Source organism: Varroa jacobsoni, unplaced genomic scaffold, assembly GCF_002532875.2.
Source record: "Varroa jacobsoni isolate VJ856 unplaced genomic scaffold, vjacob_1.0 scaffold_1479, whole genome shotgun sequence".
Lineage (NCBI taxonomy): Eukaryota > Metazoa > Arthropoda > Arachnida > Mesostigmata > Varroidae > Varroa > Varroa jacobsoni.
Genome location: NW_019214381.1, coordinates 68,382 through 85,745, shown reverse-complemented (window position 1 = coordinate 85,745; position 17,364 = coordinate 68,382). Strand labels below are relative to the sequence as shown.

The 17,364-nt window shown below is 37.8% G+C and overlaps 4 protein-coding genes across 9 annotated transcripts; 1 reads left to right on the top strand and 3 right to left on the bottom strand.

Annotated features, from left to right (window-relative positions):
• Positions 1-342: 342 nt before the first annotated feature.
• On the bottom strand, positions 343-2,503 carry LOC111270504 (queuine tRNA-ribosyltransferase accessory subunit 2). Of its 2 annotated transcripts, XM_086972510.1 has the most exons (3): positions 1,463-2,503; positions 968-1,130; positions 343-641 (listed from the first exon to the last, which is right to left on the bottom strand). In XM_086972510.1, the coding sequence occupies exons 1-3, from the start codon at positions 2,345-2,347 to the stop codon at positions 595-597; spliced, it is 1,095 nt and encodes a 364-aa protein (XP_086828636.1). In that variant the 5' UTR covers positions 2,348-2,503; the 3' UTR covers positions 343-594. The 2 variants fall into 2 exon arrangements, with proteins under 2 accessions (XP_086828636.1, XP_022706500.1); XM_022850765.2 differs by lacking the exon at positions 343-641 and having other exon boundaries at positions 669-1,130; positions 1,463-2,496.
• Positions 2,504-4,039: 1,536 nt separating this feature from the next.
• Uxt (Uxt prefoldin-like subunit) lies at positions 4,040-5,821 on the bottom strand. 2 transcript variants are annotated; one of them, XM_022850767.2, is made up of 4 exons: positions 5,503-5,821; positions 4,815-4,977; positions 4,476-4,520; positions 4,040-4,261 (listed from the first exon to the last, which is right to left on the bottom strand). In XM_022850767.2, the coding sequence occupies exons 1-4, from the start codon at positions 5,686-5,688 to the stop codon at positions 4,149-4,151; spliced, it is 507 nt and encodes a 168-aa protein (XP_022706502.1). In that variant the 5' UTR covers positions 5,689-5,821; the 3' UTR covers positions 4,040-4,148. The 2 variants fall into 2 exon arrangements, with proteins under 2 accessions (XP_022706502.1, XP_022706503.1); XM_022850768.2 differs by lacking the exon at positions 4,476-4,520.
• A 227-nt stretch (positions 5,822-6,048) lies between these two features.
• LOC111270505 (eukaryotic translation initiation factor 3 subunit G) lies at positions 6,049-9,369 on the top strand. The gene is made up of 4 exons (XM_022850766.2): positions 6,049-6,277; positions 7,402-7,581; positions 7,768-7,994; positions 8,455-9,369. The coding sequence occupies exons 1-4, from the start codon at positions 6,155-6,157 to the stop codon at positions 8,783-8,785; spliced, it is 861 nt and encodes a 286-aa protein (XP_022706501.1). The 5' UTR covers positions 6,049-6,154; the 3' UTR covers positions 8,786-9,369.
• On the bottom strand, positions 9,351-17,040 carry LOC111270501 (small ribosomal subunit protein mS39). 4 transcript variants are annotated; one of them, XM_022850755.2, is made up of 12 exons: positions 16,883-17,040; positions 16,477-16,569; positions 15,715-15,928; positions 15,394-15,526; positions 14,676-14,902; positions 14,297-14,520; positions 13,799-14,069; positions 13,411-13,645; positions 12,708-12,919; positions 12,239-12,412; positions 11,590-11,781; positions 9,351-11,251 (listed from the first exon to the last, which is right to left on the bottom strand). In XM_022850755.2, the coding sequence occupies exons 1-11, from the start codon at positions 16,909-16,911 to the stop codon at positions 11,632-11,634; spliced, it is 1,962 nt and encodes a 653-aa protein (XP_022706490.1). In that variant the 5' UTR covers positions 16,912-17,040; the 3' UTR covers positions 9,351-11,251; positions 11,590-11,631. The 4 variants fall into 4 exon arrangements, with proteins under 4 accessions (XP_022706490.1, XP_022706489.1, XP_022706491.1 ...); XM_022850754.2 differs by lacking the exon at positions 9,351-11,251 and having other exon boundaries at positions 11,540-11,781; XM_022850756.2 differs by lacking the exon at positions 9,351-11,251 and having other exon boundaries at positions 11,540-11,781; positions 16,477-16,566; positions 16,883-17,038.
• Positions 17,041-17,364: the final 324 nt, after the last annotated feature.

Below are 17,364 nucleotides of genomic sequence, written 5' to 3'. Positions count from 1 at the left end.
ACTGCTTAGACACGGTTTCCCGTCGTCTTCTACCATATCTCTCAATACAGATCAACACACACCCCTCATTAACCATTACACAAATCGTTAGAATCTCCGACAGGTAATTTCTACGTCAGTATGAAGCCTAGATGACGAAGGATAGCTCTGGGAGATACGTCTAAAGCCTAGAAGTAAAATTAATATTTGTCCGAAAAAGAATGATTTGCGTTTGATGTAACCTAAAAGTTTTATACACTGGGATATACTTAGGACAAGTGACCCGCTCGACATAAACTTGTGAATGATCCAGTGTCATCCAGTGAACCAGGCTTATCTAACACAAAAAATGAGGTAGCCAAAGCAAAATGATCTTTTTTTATGCCGTTATCAAGTTTCACATGGTAAAAGGTCATTTAGGCTGCTTATTCCAAAATTATATATACATAGAATCAATTCGAAAACGTTAATGTACAAACTAGGGATTGGACTACACATTACATGCTTGTGAGTCAAAGGTTTTATCTAAGACGATTTAAAACAATAGTCAAATAATTTTTAAAAACATACAGAGGCTATAAGAATCGATCTCCTTGTAAGAGCCACATAAGCACTTCATATTATCGTACGACAAGGGTCTGCAAACACCTTTATCAGGATACCTGTTTATTAAATCATGAGACAAAATGATAATTGAATTAATTAATATATTAACCACAATTCATTGTTTCAAATCGGCAAAATAAAAAGTACAACCACATATTACAACCTATCTTGCGTACTGACCACTGTCATTGCAGACAATACAATTAATACAATTTTTAAACATTAATATACAACTGCAGAGGTCTGTATTAGATTAACTTGTCGTTGTCTACCACCATTTTTTTGTTACTTAGTTTTTGTTCTTATTTACTGAGATCAGCGCGCAAATTATCAAAAAACTTGAATAAATGATAAAGGTTGTGGATCTGTAGAAGTATCTTGCCTAACAATTCCTTGGTAAGAAGCAGATGGTTGATGTATGCTCTCGAAAATCCTTCGTTGCAGGTGTAACACCTGCAGTGCCCTACAATAACGCCCATATCGCTTCTGTACTTATCAACATCGTCTAGCTGTAGATAGCGTGCCTGCCCGGTAACGTTTCTCACCTACGTAACAAAAGACATTAATTAAAATTATAAAAAACGGAAATTGAAAAAAACAGATTATATAATTTCGCAAAAGTAAAATGACACTATTGATTTCTGCTGTGCCAAAGACGCATGGTCAATCCCCAATAAAAGCACATTAGAGACGATGCCCTTGCTTAGGCTGAATAAGAATGTTGAATAAGAATCTCCGTGTTGTACATAAAGGTATAGAACTTCTATTCCCTTTTGACCCAGCATGTAACATGGGTTAATTTGGTGCAATAGTTACAGACAATGATGATTCAACGTGTCGACAAATAAATATTCTTTTTCTAAAAAACTAACCATACCTCTTCAAAAGAAAATAAAAGCGCTCGGTTTTTATCAGTTTGAAGACAAGCATATGAGGAATCGAAACAGTCAACTCCTGATCGGGCCAGTTCAATGATCATTTCCGGGTTATAACAGCCGAACATAAACCGCGGTTTATTTTCAGGTAACCCTTCGATTACAACTGTAATTAAGCTCGCAATGCTTGAAAATTCAAGTTCAGCCGTCTTCTCGCCATTCATGTGGAATCCGTCCAAGATATAACCGGCAATTTTGTTTTGATCCCGTTTCATTGCGTCAGACACTGAAAATCTACGGGACACTTCGTTATATCCACCTTGTATGGACGCTAAGAGGCCACTTTGTACCATTTGTTCTTCTTTTGTTCGAATACAACTATCGAGGTAATCTGTTGAGCGCTTGACAGAATGACTTAGCCGCTTATTTGAACAGCCTTTTGGCGTGTCGCCGTCGGTTAACGCTTGATACGCTGCCGGCCGGAAGACGGCTGCAGCTTCAGTGATACTCTTAGGTGTTAACTGAATTTTGCCTCCGTCTTCAAATATGCAAACTCCTTGACGGTTGTTAAAACCCTTCTGTGTCTCCTTTAGCGGGTCCTGAATGATCTGCACAGAAGGACACCGCTCGCTGAACCCGGCGAATTTACTTATACCTTTGCCCAATGCAGCGACACTTTTGTGCATAGAATACGTTGATTGAAGAGGCACTACTAGAGGGTATGGTTGATCGATAATCCGTTCTACATTGTCCACTGTGAGGTGAGGTACTGAACCAGCTTGTGTATACAAAAGCATTGCCGGAGTCGGGATTGCGATATCGCCAAAAACAAGCGAACCCAGACGAGAGGGAGTTCCACGACTCAATGAAAATTTCATAGATTCCATGTCTTACTTTTTATTTAACATATATTACACTAAATTAGGTATGTACATACAGATATGCGAGGATATGTTTCTGCACCACACGTTTTTGTAAACCCTGAGACGTTCTACGATGCTCAGCTGATCCGCCACATGGTAATATGTGGATACTATCCTGGCGCGAAAGTTTCAAATCTCGTGGATACCATTTCTTGCTGTTCGGACTTTGCTGATAAAACATCGGACATCAAATAAGATCTAATCTTGCCATTTGTGCTCTTTCGAATGCTTTCTTTAATTAAACTAAATCATTTTAGCAGTAATGTAACCGTAAGGTGATGTTATATCACAAAAAGCATATGCTTAGCGATAGCCTTTATTGATATATTACCAGCTAAACCGAAAGCTCAGAGGACACATCTTCGGTGTCTTGGAGATTTGAACAATAATACTTCACATAACTTCAATTTTGAATGCACTTTGCGTAGATTCCTTTTTTTTTTTTTATTTTTCTTTCGATACTCCATGATGTGTTCAGCTATCTCACATATATTTCAAGTCAACAACACTTCATGGCTTCCTAAAGGAGATAAATGACTAACGCTTCGTCCTAAACACCGATCTGAAAACAAGCCTGTTTATTGAGAAATGTCTGTTGTAGCTGTTCGTCAGGAAAATATCAAAAATGCGCAGAAAATAATATTATTTCTTCTTTTTCTCTAAAGCAAGCGCAAAACGTGTCGCTAAAAAAATAGTAGTTTGTTTATGGAAAAGCCATATCTTTTATATATTTTACTTTTATTGAAATTTGAAAACAGAATTTTGCTTCGATTTGAGGAATTCACTAAACGTAGTATAAACTATTGAGTACATTCTGTAATTTATGAAGGCCTTATGATTACCTAATCAACTTTTTTTTTAATTATTTGTCTGTCAGTGTATCCACACCGCTTTTGACAAGTCTATTTAAAAATGAAAATTGTGAAATCTATTTAGGTAACCTAGAAAAGAAAATTTTGAAACCACAATACCAGTTCAGGCTTTAAGTACGAATATTGCCAAAAGACAGTTGCTTTGGCTAAACCTCTGTTAAATACAAAAATACCACCAGATAAGGCTAAATCTTGACGGTAACTCCAGGTCATACCTTAGAGTAGAGATGAACTCTAAAACGGCTGACCATATTTGGTATTCGTCGCGGGTAATTTAAGGGAGCTATATAACGTTGTATTCATACCATATGAAGGCAATACTAAAACGATTGGCCTAAATAAAAGGCCCTTCACTACCGCAGCCAGCACTTTAATTTTGGTCGTTTAACGGGGCCACTGTAGCTGCTATGCGTATATTTGCCTGTGATCTAATATAAACCTGACCCTAAAAAGGTTACTATAAATCCTATTTAGTATAAGTTAACGTTAAATTCAAAACAACGTGCCCCTTTAATGTAAAATCTAACATCTCTAATATAGTATCTACCACTAGTTAGCTGGTAAGCTGAGTAAAGATCAAAAATGAATCTTGAAGCTACATGCGTCCATTCGCCGGTTAGTACTTAAATTAAAGAGTATATTTTAGATTGTTCAGACGATTGTTATGACGCTTTTCAGCTTCTTATTTGTGCATGCTATTTTCATTAAGGTATGGTAAACATATTGCACGTACGCGGGCACAAACGAAGGATAGTTCAGGTTTATTTAGCGAAATGGAGGAGCATTCGTAAAACGTCTGATATTTATTGTACTTATAATTCAATTTAATAACATACAGAAAATGTATTTGTTATTTTTATATACAGGGCAGCACAGTGACCATTATACACACTCTATGCCCAAATATCCCTGGGTTGAGGCGGAAGTTCGCCAGCAAGACCCTGAAGATCTCGTAATGCAAGTAGAGCCATTTGTATGCGAGCTTTCACTTCAGCACATCGTTCGCCTAAAACCATATGAAAAAAAACAAAATTACTGTTAGATTATAAGCGTTTACATACTTCAGATAGAAAGTGTATCACGAAGGCGCTTATGGGTATCATTGTGTTCTCACTCGTTTGATGGGGTGGTATTACATATAACCTGGTAAGTTCTGCACAATTTGGTTTGAGTGTAGTCATGATATTTAATGGTATGCAAGACTATTCTCGATATTTTACCATTGTTCTTCAGTAGCGAAACGACGTAAATGATAACACCGACGGCTGAAAACCAATGAACTCCTTTGCACCTTTAACATCGCAGGACACGTGGAAATCGATAGTCTTGCACTAATAGATTTCTAAATAAACTATATTACCTTTATAGCGTTGCGTTATCAGAACACAACAGCAACAGTTCATTAATACAGTAGCAAAGTCAAAAGGGAACTTTATAAAATGCTTGATTTCTGCCCACACTTCCTTCGTCTCTAAATTAAGTGTCAACAGATACAAGTTTGGTAAGTAACACCGAAACATAATGGTGTCTTACTTTAGTTTTACTTGGACAAGACTTACTCATGATGTCAATTCGTTCTTTGAGGAGATTCTGCTTTTTGTCAATAAAATCGAGTGCTTCGGAATGCGTCAGCTCGGCGAAGATACCCATTCCAAGGAGGACAAACACTTTCGTGGCGTCAGGAACTTCCGCTTGGCAGAAAAAGCTACAGCCAATATCCACCTGAGGACGCGAACAAGACAGTTTTTTCGATAGTACAACGTATATGTAAGTATTTAGTTCAGATTATCAGGCGACGATACCGTTATTGGCATGAGACTTGTTCTCGTGTTATTTCATCTGGAAGAACATCTATGGTTAAACGCGATTTTGATTGCGTGGTCTTTCACCACACCGATATTCAAAATTTCCTAATTTTATTATTCGAGCTAAAATCAACCTCAGAGAGTTTCCGAACTCAGAAAAATATATAGTGCATAACATTTTGTAAAGGCTTGGGATAAAATTGAGACGAAAACCAGATAAGTAATGAAGATAAATCACTTGAATGGGCTTTTAATATTATTTGAAGTCCATAGAAGGTTATTCATAGACTTAGGTTGTTATAAATAGGTACTATCTTAATAATCGAAAATTACACACTAAGTGTTACAATTTTTTTGACCACACGCAACCATACTGAATACGTAAACTACTTGAAATATCAATTCTAAACATGACAATTGATAAACTTTCACAGCATAATACCTGCGTTCGAATCGACTTATCTTCTTTGCAGTCTTTTTGTAACCGCTCGATGGCAACTTTCAACTGAAGGTACTCGCCAGCTTGCTCGCATAATCGATTTCGTTCTTTTTCAAGTCTCTTCAGATGTTCTCTGAGCACATCATTAATGAAGTGCTCAAATTTGACCACGCGCGGATTTAACGCCATTTTGTTTCATTGGTTTTGATAATGTTATTTGTTGGCGTGAAGGTTGATGTTCGAAATAGATCTCCTTCACTCTGGTGCGAACTTCGAATCGTGGGCAGGTACATCGAACGGCCGGTGTGCAATAGTTGGCTAACCAGCCATCATCATTAAATGATTTTGCCCGATCTGCTTACTACTTTTCAGTCGTGCTGAAAATCAGTTATTTATTAATTGAGTACTCACTGAATCATATGGTTAAAATTACGAAACACTACGACTTCCAGTTGCTAGGACGAAAGCAAAATATTATGAACATGGGAAATTTGTTTGACTGCCCGGTAGAACAATGAATGCGATGTGTGATCCCAGCGTTCCATGATGTTTCTTCTCCAACACGTTGTGCTGTGCTAGCCAGTGACAATTGCCGAGTCGGAGCTGAATTCTAGCGGTTTTTTTTGTGAATATCGTGTGTTCATCGTGATATTGTATGCCAGACGCTATGAGCAAAACTTCGTGGGCAGATCGGGTTGAATTCGAGGAGGATGGCTTGCCACCACCGTCCGAGAAGATCGACGGGGACCTCAAGATTATCACCGATTACAAAGATGTGGTACGTTTCACCAAAGTACTTGTTCTATTTTATTACCTCTGTTGGCTAAAACTACGACGAGTCCAATATTAGCCATAGTTTTAATCGTATGCGTGCCACGATACGTTTTAGGCGTGCAAATTCAGTGACACCTTAACACATCCCAATAAATTTCCAATTTGAACAAAAGCCAGTGGTAAAATTTGCGCCGCTTGCTTAATAAACAAGCCGGACCCATTTGGCAAATTAACCGAGCAACAATTGTTCTCCAGTACAATAAAACAGAACGCGAATACATGTCGGAGAGTTTTATCTCGGTAATCAGTTTGTTGCACTTTATTGGTTCAGTAGTAATGCACTCAATTTTAAACAGGCTGTCTATAAAGTACTCACTCAATTATCGCTTGATGGAAACTTTTCAGTTACCTTAATTCAGTTAAAAAGACATAATACCAAGTGCAATACCCTCTAACATACTACAGTTGACAGAGTTTTTTGTTGATTTTTTCAGATTTTGGAACTTAGTATTAAATTTTTTCACGATTTAAGGCTATGAAAGTAATTCTATTTTATTACCGGAAGCTTTTGACTAAAATATGTTACCAAATATATTTCGTAGAATTTAAAAATTAGATTTTTTCGATAATGATAAAATCGACCATCTGTGTCCTATGCAACTTCCATATGAAAGATGTCGAATAGACTCGCTTTTCAGAGATATTTATTGCTTTTTCAAGGTTTTTTTTCAATCTATTTAGTCTTTTTAGTCTATTTAGTACTTTGTTTACTAAAACAAAAGTGCAATGCGTTGGTGCTCTTCATCAAACCTTACGTTCACCTGCTTTTATTCTTTTTATTCTAGTCTTGTATAGTTAGCTTGAAGGAAAGTAATCACAAGAACAGAACGATCGTAGCTTAATTCGTATCTTTGATCATGTTTTCATTAACTGAGCCACACTACTGCAGCTTCTATTACCTGAATACGGTGTTGTTTAAACATGGCTTGAAATCCATTTAATACTGATACCTGATTGTTTATGAAATATGCGGTATACTTGTAAAATTTTAAAAACTTATATTCTGGTACTTTCAATAAAAAGTTTTAGTTGTAGAAGGTTCTTATTCAAGCGGATGTTTCTTTGTAGGAGGGCAAAAAGTACAAGATTGTTCGAACGTACAAAATGGAAAAGAAGCAGGTGAGCAAAGCTGTGGCTCATCGGAAGAGTCTTGCTAAGTTTGGCGACTCGAAAAACGATCCCGCGGGACCAAATCCTGCTACAACGATGGTTGCCGAGGAAATCTTCATGCAGTTCATCTCGCTTAAGGTACTTACGCTATTGTTGGTCCTATTAATTTTAATAAATTTCGTTTGGAAGCATCATGAAGAAAGTATTCATTTGTATCTTTCATAAATATAAACTACGTTGTTCGAAATTAGCTGCTTCCAGAAATAGCGGGAGCTACTTGGCCTTCTGTATGTGTGATACGTCTGTGAACAATTCCTTTTATAGGGCGGCATAGAAGAACCTCAGGAGACAGAGGAGGACCTTGCGCAGCAGGCGAAACAACAGCTTAAATCTATCCAATGCCGTATCTGCAAAGAAGATCATTGGACAACCCAGTGTCCCTACAAGGATCGCATGCCATCTGGTGTTGGTCAGCTGGACGAGAGTAGTCGTGCAGCGGCGGCCGCCGCAAACGCCGCTTCTAAAGGAATGGACCCCACGAAAACCGACCGGTACGTACTTTTATTCGTTGCCAAATACCGCCCCTCAAATACATGTCTATATTTTTGTTGTCATGCAGCTCTTAAAATGGAGAGGAGCGAATCTAATTTACCATTGTAAGTTATTTCTTTTCAAATAATATATTATATATAAATGTAGCAAATCATAATTAAGGTCGATTATCCTAACGCCACTTAGAAAGTCACTGGCTGATGAGTGTCTACCATCTAGAACGTTCGTTATGGAGCTCTTATCCGTCACATTCACCCGATATATAATATATATGTGCATATAATTTTATGTACACTTAGTTGGCTTTCACTCGGCACCACCCATGGCTGGTTTAACAGATTTCAAGGCGGCGGGCCTGTACCTTTCTAGTCGAAGGTGTCATTACAATATTATATCGATAATTAACAAAGGCAGGATATGAACTAATTTTTCTATTTTCTTATTTCATTTCTTCTTCAGGTACGTACCACCATCTTTGCGCGACGGTGGTGGTACGCGTCGCGGCGAGACAATGGGCAACCCGCGCCAGGCCCGTGATGATAACACTGTTCGTGTGACGAATCTATCCGAGGACATCCGTGAACGAGATATCCAAGAGCTGTTTAGTCCGTTTGGCCAGATCCAACGAATCTACTTGGCTAAGGATAAGGTGACGAATAACTCAAAGGGCTTCGCATTCGTCTCATTCCTGCGCAAGGACGCCGCCCTCAGCGCCATTATGCATCTGAATGGATACGGATATGATAATCTCATTCTCTCGGTCGAAATGGCGAATAAGCCCAATAATTAGGCTAACCAATTACATTAAGCTATCAGGAGCAGCAATGACAACAAGCACAACAACAGGACAGAGAAAACGATATAAGCACAAGACACACACACAAACATTCAAACATACAGGGATATCTATTTCTACTAGAAAAAATGGAATTACAATCTCCAGAAAAAACTGACTGTAAAATGGCCAACTATCGAGCTAACGAGGATGAAAAGCAATCACGACGACTCGGACTTATGAAGATCTTCATCAATAACAACAATAAAAGTAAACAGAACTGCCGCGCACAAGTTTCACATTGACGTGGTAAGCAGTTGATCGCGTGATGATGATGATGATGATAACGTGAAGTGATTGCACCTCTCTATAGAAATGGTAAGGACTAAATAAGAAACGGCGTAGGGGAAAAACGAACAACGATGTGAACGGCGATGGAAATCGTGATGAGATAGAGCCGCTAAATATTATCTTAAGTTTTTCCGACGTCGTCAACAGACTTCTATAAGTCAACCGATAGCAAGAAGAACGACAATAATAATACAGAAAAAACAATAAAAATAAACAACAACAAATAAAGTTCTTTACGCTGAAAAAAACACTCTTATTTATTTACTGGTTTTAAGGTAAGCTAAGCTTGGAGCGTCAGAAATGATAGGCAGGTTTGAGGCACAAGTCAATGTTTGTGGGGATTTGCTGCTGCAGCATGCACTTAAACAAAACCAGAGCGTTTCATTTTAATTTGTTTCTTGAACAGTTTTTCCGTCGAGGTATTTTCGTTTTAATAGCAAAAGTTCTGCTTCTATTAAAATTAATCATTTCTGACAACGTTATGATGGTAACCATGGCGTTCGACTGAACGTATGCGAAATCGTCTCGGCCGAAGTTATTTTTTACAATTTTACGCTAGCACAGCGGTGTTTTAATGTGTACACCGGTGTTCTTAAGCGTTTGGTATGTAACAAAAATTTATGGCTCGTGATATTTTCCCTAAGTCGATAATGTAATCAGATCGCTTTCGACGTCTTCTCACATCTGCAACAGCTTCTCTTTACTTGTGGCGCTAAAAGTAGCATTGTGCCTTGGGGTCTTTATAAACCAATAATTGTCAGCGAAAGTTAAGCGACTGCATTTGATGTAAGACGTTCCTATACAGCTGTTTTCCAAGATTCAAAGAACGATGATCTAATCTAGCAGAACCAACTATGCGGCACTGTTTTAATTGTTGTAATAGATAATTTATAAATCTAAACTGAAGGAATATTACTGCTCATGTTACTTTGTGACCATGGGTTTGTTTCAATTAAACGTATTATCCAAGAAAAATACGCTCATTCCCAAAGAAAAGTGGGACTTGCCACTGGATTTTGTTATTACAGCACATTCTTGAATAAAATGCGATTACATCAGTTTTATCATAATATAAACATAAACACATAATATAAACGTACCATCTAGTAACTTCGACAAATCTGTTCTGATATACGATTAAGTGATATCGTTGTCCCTTCAACAACGGCAAATGACTAAAAATTTGAAGGGGCAGCCTTTCTCCCAAGTTAGAATGTGATCTCCTGAGCAATACCTGTTTCTATTGGTAAAACGGACGTACTTTAATTACATTTTTCTTTATTTAATCATATGTATCTCATGTGGATGCCTCAAGGGGGCTTGCGAGTTATGGTAAAAAGTGCTAAAATGGAACATATATAAGGTATCTGGTCATTATTTGGATACAAACATCGGCTTATATACTGTGCGTAAACGAGTACCGCTTTCTGGATGAAATTTTTGTATAGCTAGCCAGGAACATCTCCACATATCGTTTCTTCAATGGAAATGCGATACGGCTACAACTGAAGGCTAAATCGCTTAGGAATCGTTCTTTAAATATTTTACAAATAACTTTTTAATATAGTGTACCTCGAGGCCCTTACAAATCGAAATGTTTTATACAGTATGCAATATTTGTACGTGCAGGCTACTCCAGTCAGCTTCACAAAAATTTAGCAAATTTAACTTTGCGAGGAAGTTAAAGGTACATAAAGGCACGAAAAGCTCAACAAATATGTACAGACATAAGCCCAAAAAAAAAATTAGAGTTTATCTAATGGACCGATAAATACGCTTTTCTCAAAAATAGCCGTAGACTTCTACGTCCATTTTTTACGGATTATTAGAAAAGACTTTTTGAGCCATTCGGTGTGCCATTTGTCAAGTTTTCTTAATTAAATTTTTATCCATGTTGTCCTACGTAGATTCGTTGGAAGCCACCTGGGCATGGCAACAAGGTTAACTGACGATTTCAGGCAGTCAGGAAAATTAGAAACATCAGGGAACTTTTGTTCTGTGCAAAGACATTAAATGATAGCTGACCTTTGCTCTTATTCCTTCTGCCTCCGCCGTAATGAGTTTATCGCGGAAACACAGTGAGCGGGTTTGCGTGTGATGATACGTTGGGGTACACAAGTATGTTAAAAGCTGCAAATATGAATATGTTTATGAACAAATCTGTCAGTTGAAGATCTTTTTTATTACTATGTACAACGTCGGAAACAGGGAACTTATATACAGTAATCTAGTTCTTCGTTAAAAAGGCCATCTGATTTTCGGCAACATACATGGTAGACGCAAAAAATGATATTGTGTGTAACCTCAATAATCGGTCTAACAAAATATATTTCAGTGTATCCTCGAATACAATACAGCTAGAAACGCTACTACATAAACTCGTATGTACTAGCGCAAAGACACAAATAAAAACACATGTTGTCAGCCAACCGAGTTACTGCGTATAAATTATCTATAAAATAACTTACTTTTATTACGGACATGTAAAATATTGACTAGATAGCTATCATTTATTTTTTCGCCTCCGCTGTAGATGATTTCGCCGTTAGGTGATCAAGTTCCTCAAGAATCTTTTGATCAAACGCATATTTTTCCGCTTGTTGTTTCATCCAGTCTGGCACGCTGATGTGGCCGATTTCTGCGCAGTACTTCGCGCAATACTGTAACATGAAGTACACATGGATATTTTGGTTATTACTAGCTTTTTATGACCTAATAAATTTCCAAAACAATATGCTTTAGAACGGCTCCAACGAGTAGAAAAGTTTACAAGGATAAACAACGTGTGTCACACATCGGAATATTCTTGATATTACGTCATATACGACGCTAATAAGGAAACATTACCATGGGTGCCTACCATCGTGTTGAAATTAAATTTTAAAAGACGATAAATGATGTAGGATATTTTGAGAAATAACGGTTCGCAGCATATCGATCATCATAAAATACTGGAGGAAAATACCGATGCACATCGTATTCTCAAAAACTCTCATTAGCAAAACGTTTATGTGGATATATTAGATTCTTCTGCTTTAAAGAAAATTCGCAAGTAATTCGGCAGTACTAAATAACGCTAATTAACGCTAAAAGTTAGTGTAAACAGAAGACCCATACCAAAGCCTGGTTGAACTCTCCAGCGTGACAAGCGCGCTGAACGAAATTGAGAAGTGGGCTTGCCTCGGAAAAGCCCACAATTTCGTGTTGCCGTTCAATAAGATGTTGCACTGATATCCAAGCTTCGTCCAGTCTACTACCGTTAATAAATGTTTGGATCATATTTCCTATATCCTGTGACCGTAATAAGTGAAAGAGTTAGATAAGTAAACAAATGTTACCTTAAAACACGCTAGCAGTACAGAAATTTTCTCGTGAGCTATGATAAATATATGCTTGCAAATTCATTTTTTTCTCCTTTTCTATCACTAATAATGATACAATACCTATTTTACTATCACCTATTTCTTCGCCTACAATTTGTCACTTATTGCCTAGCCCATCGGTTACGTTGTTAGCCCAAACTACCAAGCTAACTAGTCTGCTAAATATAGACTCATATTTTTTCTTATACTTAACTGGGACCTACCTTAGCATTCATCATTATTGGCACATGAAATGTGTTCACGGATCGCTGTCGGCTCGCATTCCAGCGATCTCTTGTATGCCTGGCAATCTCGATAATTTGTTGGTGCAGTTTGTCATCTTCGGGAGTTCCAGATGATTGGAACCTAGCCGTAAGACTGAGCACAGACCCAGGGATAGCACTGTTTCGCTCATGGATCATCGATGTGACAATATCTATTATGCATTCGAAATTCAATAAAAACAGCAAATATTTAGAGGTATCCAATGAGATGGTAAATAGACACAAACAAATTAACCTAGCGTTTCAATGCTTTCACAGTTATCGTGCATTTAATAAACGTGACGGTAAAAAAGGAATGGTTTGATGTGTGCTTCGCACGGTTTGCACTTTTTCCGCAAGTAAGATATGAAGATGGCATACTATATTATACCGAGTGAAGTAACCAGAACTTATTGATAAATGCATGTAGAAACCCTCGCGTAATCTTTTTTGTCTTCTGTTTTAAATATATTCGACTAACTTGCGCGATCTTGTTTTAAAGCAGATTGTTTTTCTCATTTGAAAGGCATTGTTCTTAAATGTCTTAACAATTCTTTGGAATTATGTATACTAATTGCAGCTAAAGTGAGTATTCGTGTTGATTGCTTCTGTAACCACTAATTGTGTAGAAAAATTTATTTTTTCATAGAGGAAGTGTACCCACCTGACCACACCTGAGGCAAGTAGCGAAACGCATCATTTAGATCAATCGCCTGCAGAGTTTCAATGTAAATGCTTGTTTCCGGTATGTAAGTGTTTGGCACATACTTATTGTAAACCAACATATATCCATCAATGTCTTCAGTCTCTGCCAATAACTTGAAAAAATGATAGTAATATTTCGAGTGACGCGCGGAGCTACCAAGCAGATCGGGGTTTTTCTCTAGGAGTTCGTTCACCTGCAAAGATCATCGAGGACGAAAATAACACAAGAACTTGGTATTATTGATAAACAATCAATTTATAGACGCTTAACAGGTACATTCAATTTATAGTTTCATTGGGTGAGCCGCTGAACTGTACAGTGTATTATGTATAGCAAAGGCACCGACCTTGTAAGCAACGTCCTTGTTGAAAAGATGCTCGTTGCATACGATCATCGCCCACAGGAAAAAATCGAAATCGCGTGCCTCTTGAGGAACAAGAACCTTTTCATCAAGAAGTTCGATAATTTCTCTAAGGATGGTGCTAATTGGTCCCTTGGTCTTGCAGAAAGAACGTAGAACATACATGTAGGTCGCAAGGCTCGGTTCAATACCGAGTTTGCGCATCTCGGCAAGCGTCTTCAAAGCATAATTTTTCCCCATACGCGCATTACCAAGCCTGAAAATACATATTTATCGAATCGATGGTTATTAGCGTTAGGTCAGGGGACGGCTGATTAAATTAACTGTCAAGGACATCGTTTTAAAGCTAAAATGATTGTTTTTAGATAAACCAAAACCAAACATAGCAAGAAGGATGAATAAAAGACTAGATTAATAATGATGCGTGTTATGAATAAATAAACGCTTATCACTACTCCCTCCGCAAAGTTCGAAAAAACTTACCTGGAACAGAGCTCCAGCACATTATTGAACGTTATTAAATTTGGCTGCACTCCATTAGCCTGCATATCATGTAACAATTTCGTAACTAGCTTCCATCGGTGGTCAGCACCTTCCGCCATATACTGCACAGAGTGTATTAAACCATTATAAGCATGTAGCGAGGGCACGAGCTCCTTCAACCGCATCTCCTCGTACATAGCAAATGCTTTTTCCACGTGAATATGCTAAAAAGCAAGAACGCATACGTAAATTAACATTCGAATTCGAAAAATACAACTATGAGGCAAATTAGAATTTTTGACTGGAAATTTAGTTTGGTTCGGAAACAAAAAGACAGGATATGAAGAATTACGCAAAAAAACATGGTTAAAAAGACCACCTTTGCCAGGCCATAGATATACGCAGAATAAGCCACTGTGTCCTTGTCCTCAAGCATTTCGAATAGTAGTTCTGCCAGATTTCCATCTGTCCATGTTTTCTTAGGTAACAACTCTTTGTGACTGAAATATAGTTCTTCAAGGTAGTTTATGGTTTCAGCTTCCTTACAATTGTAGAAGGACATCAGCTGTAGTAGTAATAGAATTGTTTTTTGGGAGACCTCCACACCTAAATATGCAGCCAAGACACGCATATTGCATGTTATTATGTCGTTTCTATTGATCTTGAATACAACAATAAGCTACAATATAGTATAACTGATATTAGGAGTCGCTACTTTCAGAGTGCTTAGCATGCTGCACATGTTGGGGAATGCGTGCTATTGTATCGCTGTTTCAAAGGCATACGTAATTTTTATATTCAGAAATATCTGACTTCGCGGCCAATAGCTTTGAATAAAAAAGAGCCATGATATTACTCGGAGAATATTAAGATACAATATAATAAATAGATTCACACAGAGACGAACTAAAATATTGATTATGGTCATAAAAAAACGTATATAGGTGAGTAACACGTACATGACAGCAAGAAAACATACTCAGAAAAGTCTATTCAGATGTACCTGTCGTCTAAGCTGGCGCGAGTGATGGCTAATTAAATTCAAACGTAATTACAAGATACTGTCATTATCGAACATTGTCTTGACACACACTAACCTTTTGTATGAATACTGTTGAATACTGACTGAGCATCAATGACTCGAACATTATTTATAAAATAGAGCAGGTCCTCTTCGGTATAATCATTTTCTTCAATAAACTTTTTCTCAGGAGGGTTGAATGCTGCTATCTGAATCGTTCGTTTACACATATACAAAAATAAGCAGTTGTAGTCGTGAGACGCATTAATATCAGTAGAGGGCATTCTAAAACGAAAAATTATATATTTTTTAAAATTCGTAGGTAACTGTATCGACTCATTTTTCTTCAATTTAATCTTTTATTATTTATTATACACAGATATGTAAATATTCTCACCTTGGGGTCTGCTGGATCATACTTGAACGATTCGGGATATTTTTGCAAAAAGTACCGTGCTGTCTTTCGCCCGCTCTCCTTGGCTAAAGAAAAAGACCGTTTGTTCATGGATGAGTGTGGGATCAGGAACGGGTCATCATGGTATCGATAATGTGGGGCGGTATAATCGGGTTTCAGTGTTGAAGACAGGGCTCGGAGAATGTCTGTCGGCCCCCTATAAGCGGATGACGTTTGGGAGAAAGCAAACGGAATCTTTTTAATTGTTAGTTTTTCTTGTTTTATATTTCGGCGTACGGTCCCGTTAAGTACTTCATTGCTGTTTTATAATTGATTACAATACCCCCGTAACTAGTAGATTGTCACCCATTCGGGTAGCGGTCGGTGGTCATTGTCAAGCCGCGGGCGAAGGGATTAGAACGATTTGAATGGCGTCGAAAATGACGATAGCTTTTCGTCTTATTTGTATTTAGTGGAAACGCGTATGCCGAAATGAATAACTAAAGTGAATAAAGAACAGCAACACTATAAATTATGCGGACAACATACATGAAAAGATATGTTTAATTACGTCAAACTTCCTAGAAAGTTTCCCTTGCGTAGGATGCAATGTAAAACACGCATATAAATACATTTATTCAAACTACATGGAATCAGTTTTCTGAACATACTGTTACTAGTCTTGATTTAGTGGTACACGCACATTGTCCCAGCCTACTGCGTCGACCTTCGAAAGTGACAGAAGTTTAGAAATGTTTTACTTACCGCTGGATTCTTTTGGGAATCTCGATTTGAACCTCAGGGCTCGACGTTTTGTGAGTGGAAACCAACTGCGAAAGGCCTCGACGGGGAACACTGCTATAATGCACAACGAAAGCACATACACCCATAAAAAAAACCATAAAGACTAGACTGGATTCACTACTAGAGCACATCACATTCAAAACAGTGGGTCATATTTGGGACATAAACTTTGCAATGTGGTTTAATATTTAGCTACGCGAAATAGATATAATCGTCTTCTGTCTGGATTAAACTCAATGATTTTCCTTTCTAGACCTCTTCGAACAGAAGCTTCTACAAATACGCGCATCTAGATACTCGTCAACCTCTAACAATCAACTTTCGCGCGCGAACCAAACTTTCGCATTCGCCGATATTTGACACTCACTTAAGTCCGAGGGTAAGCACACGGTTCATTATGCTTTGATAATTAAATTCGTGTGTTAAAACAATCAGCCAGACACATCGGTGTTAGCGTTCGTCGAAACCAATATTACCAGTGTGCGCACAGACTCGTGCTCGGCGAATGGGTTGACCCAGTTGCAGACGACTCAACGTTTGTTTATTGATGTACATCGTCAGTTGGAGCTACCAGCAATTCAGGATTGCATTTAGGCATTGGACTAAATGCACAAAATATTTTAACAAAACAAGCACCATCGATTCTGTCGTTTAACATTCCTCTTGCATAAGATTAATCGAATAATGAAAGACTAATGGTGCACATTACGAACGCCCCACTTAACTTTTTTAACCAGCGTATACAAACACTAAAGGCTTACGTTGCTCATAGAGCGTGAAAGCGCTTTAAAAATCCTTTATGATTTTTTAATCTAGCAAGGAAACTATCCATTAGACTTAAACATAAGT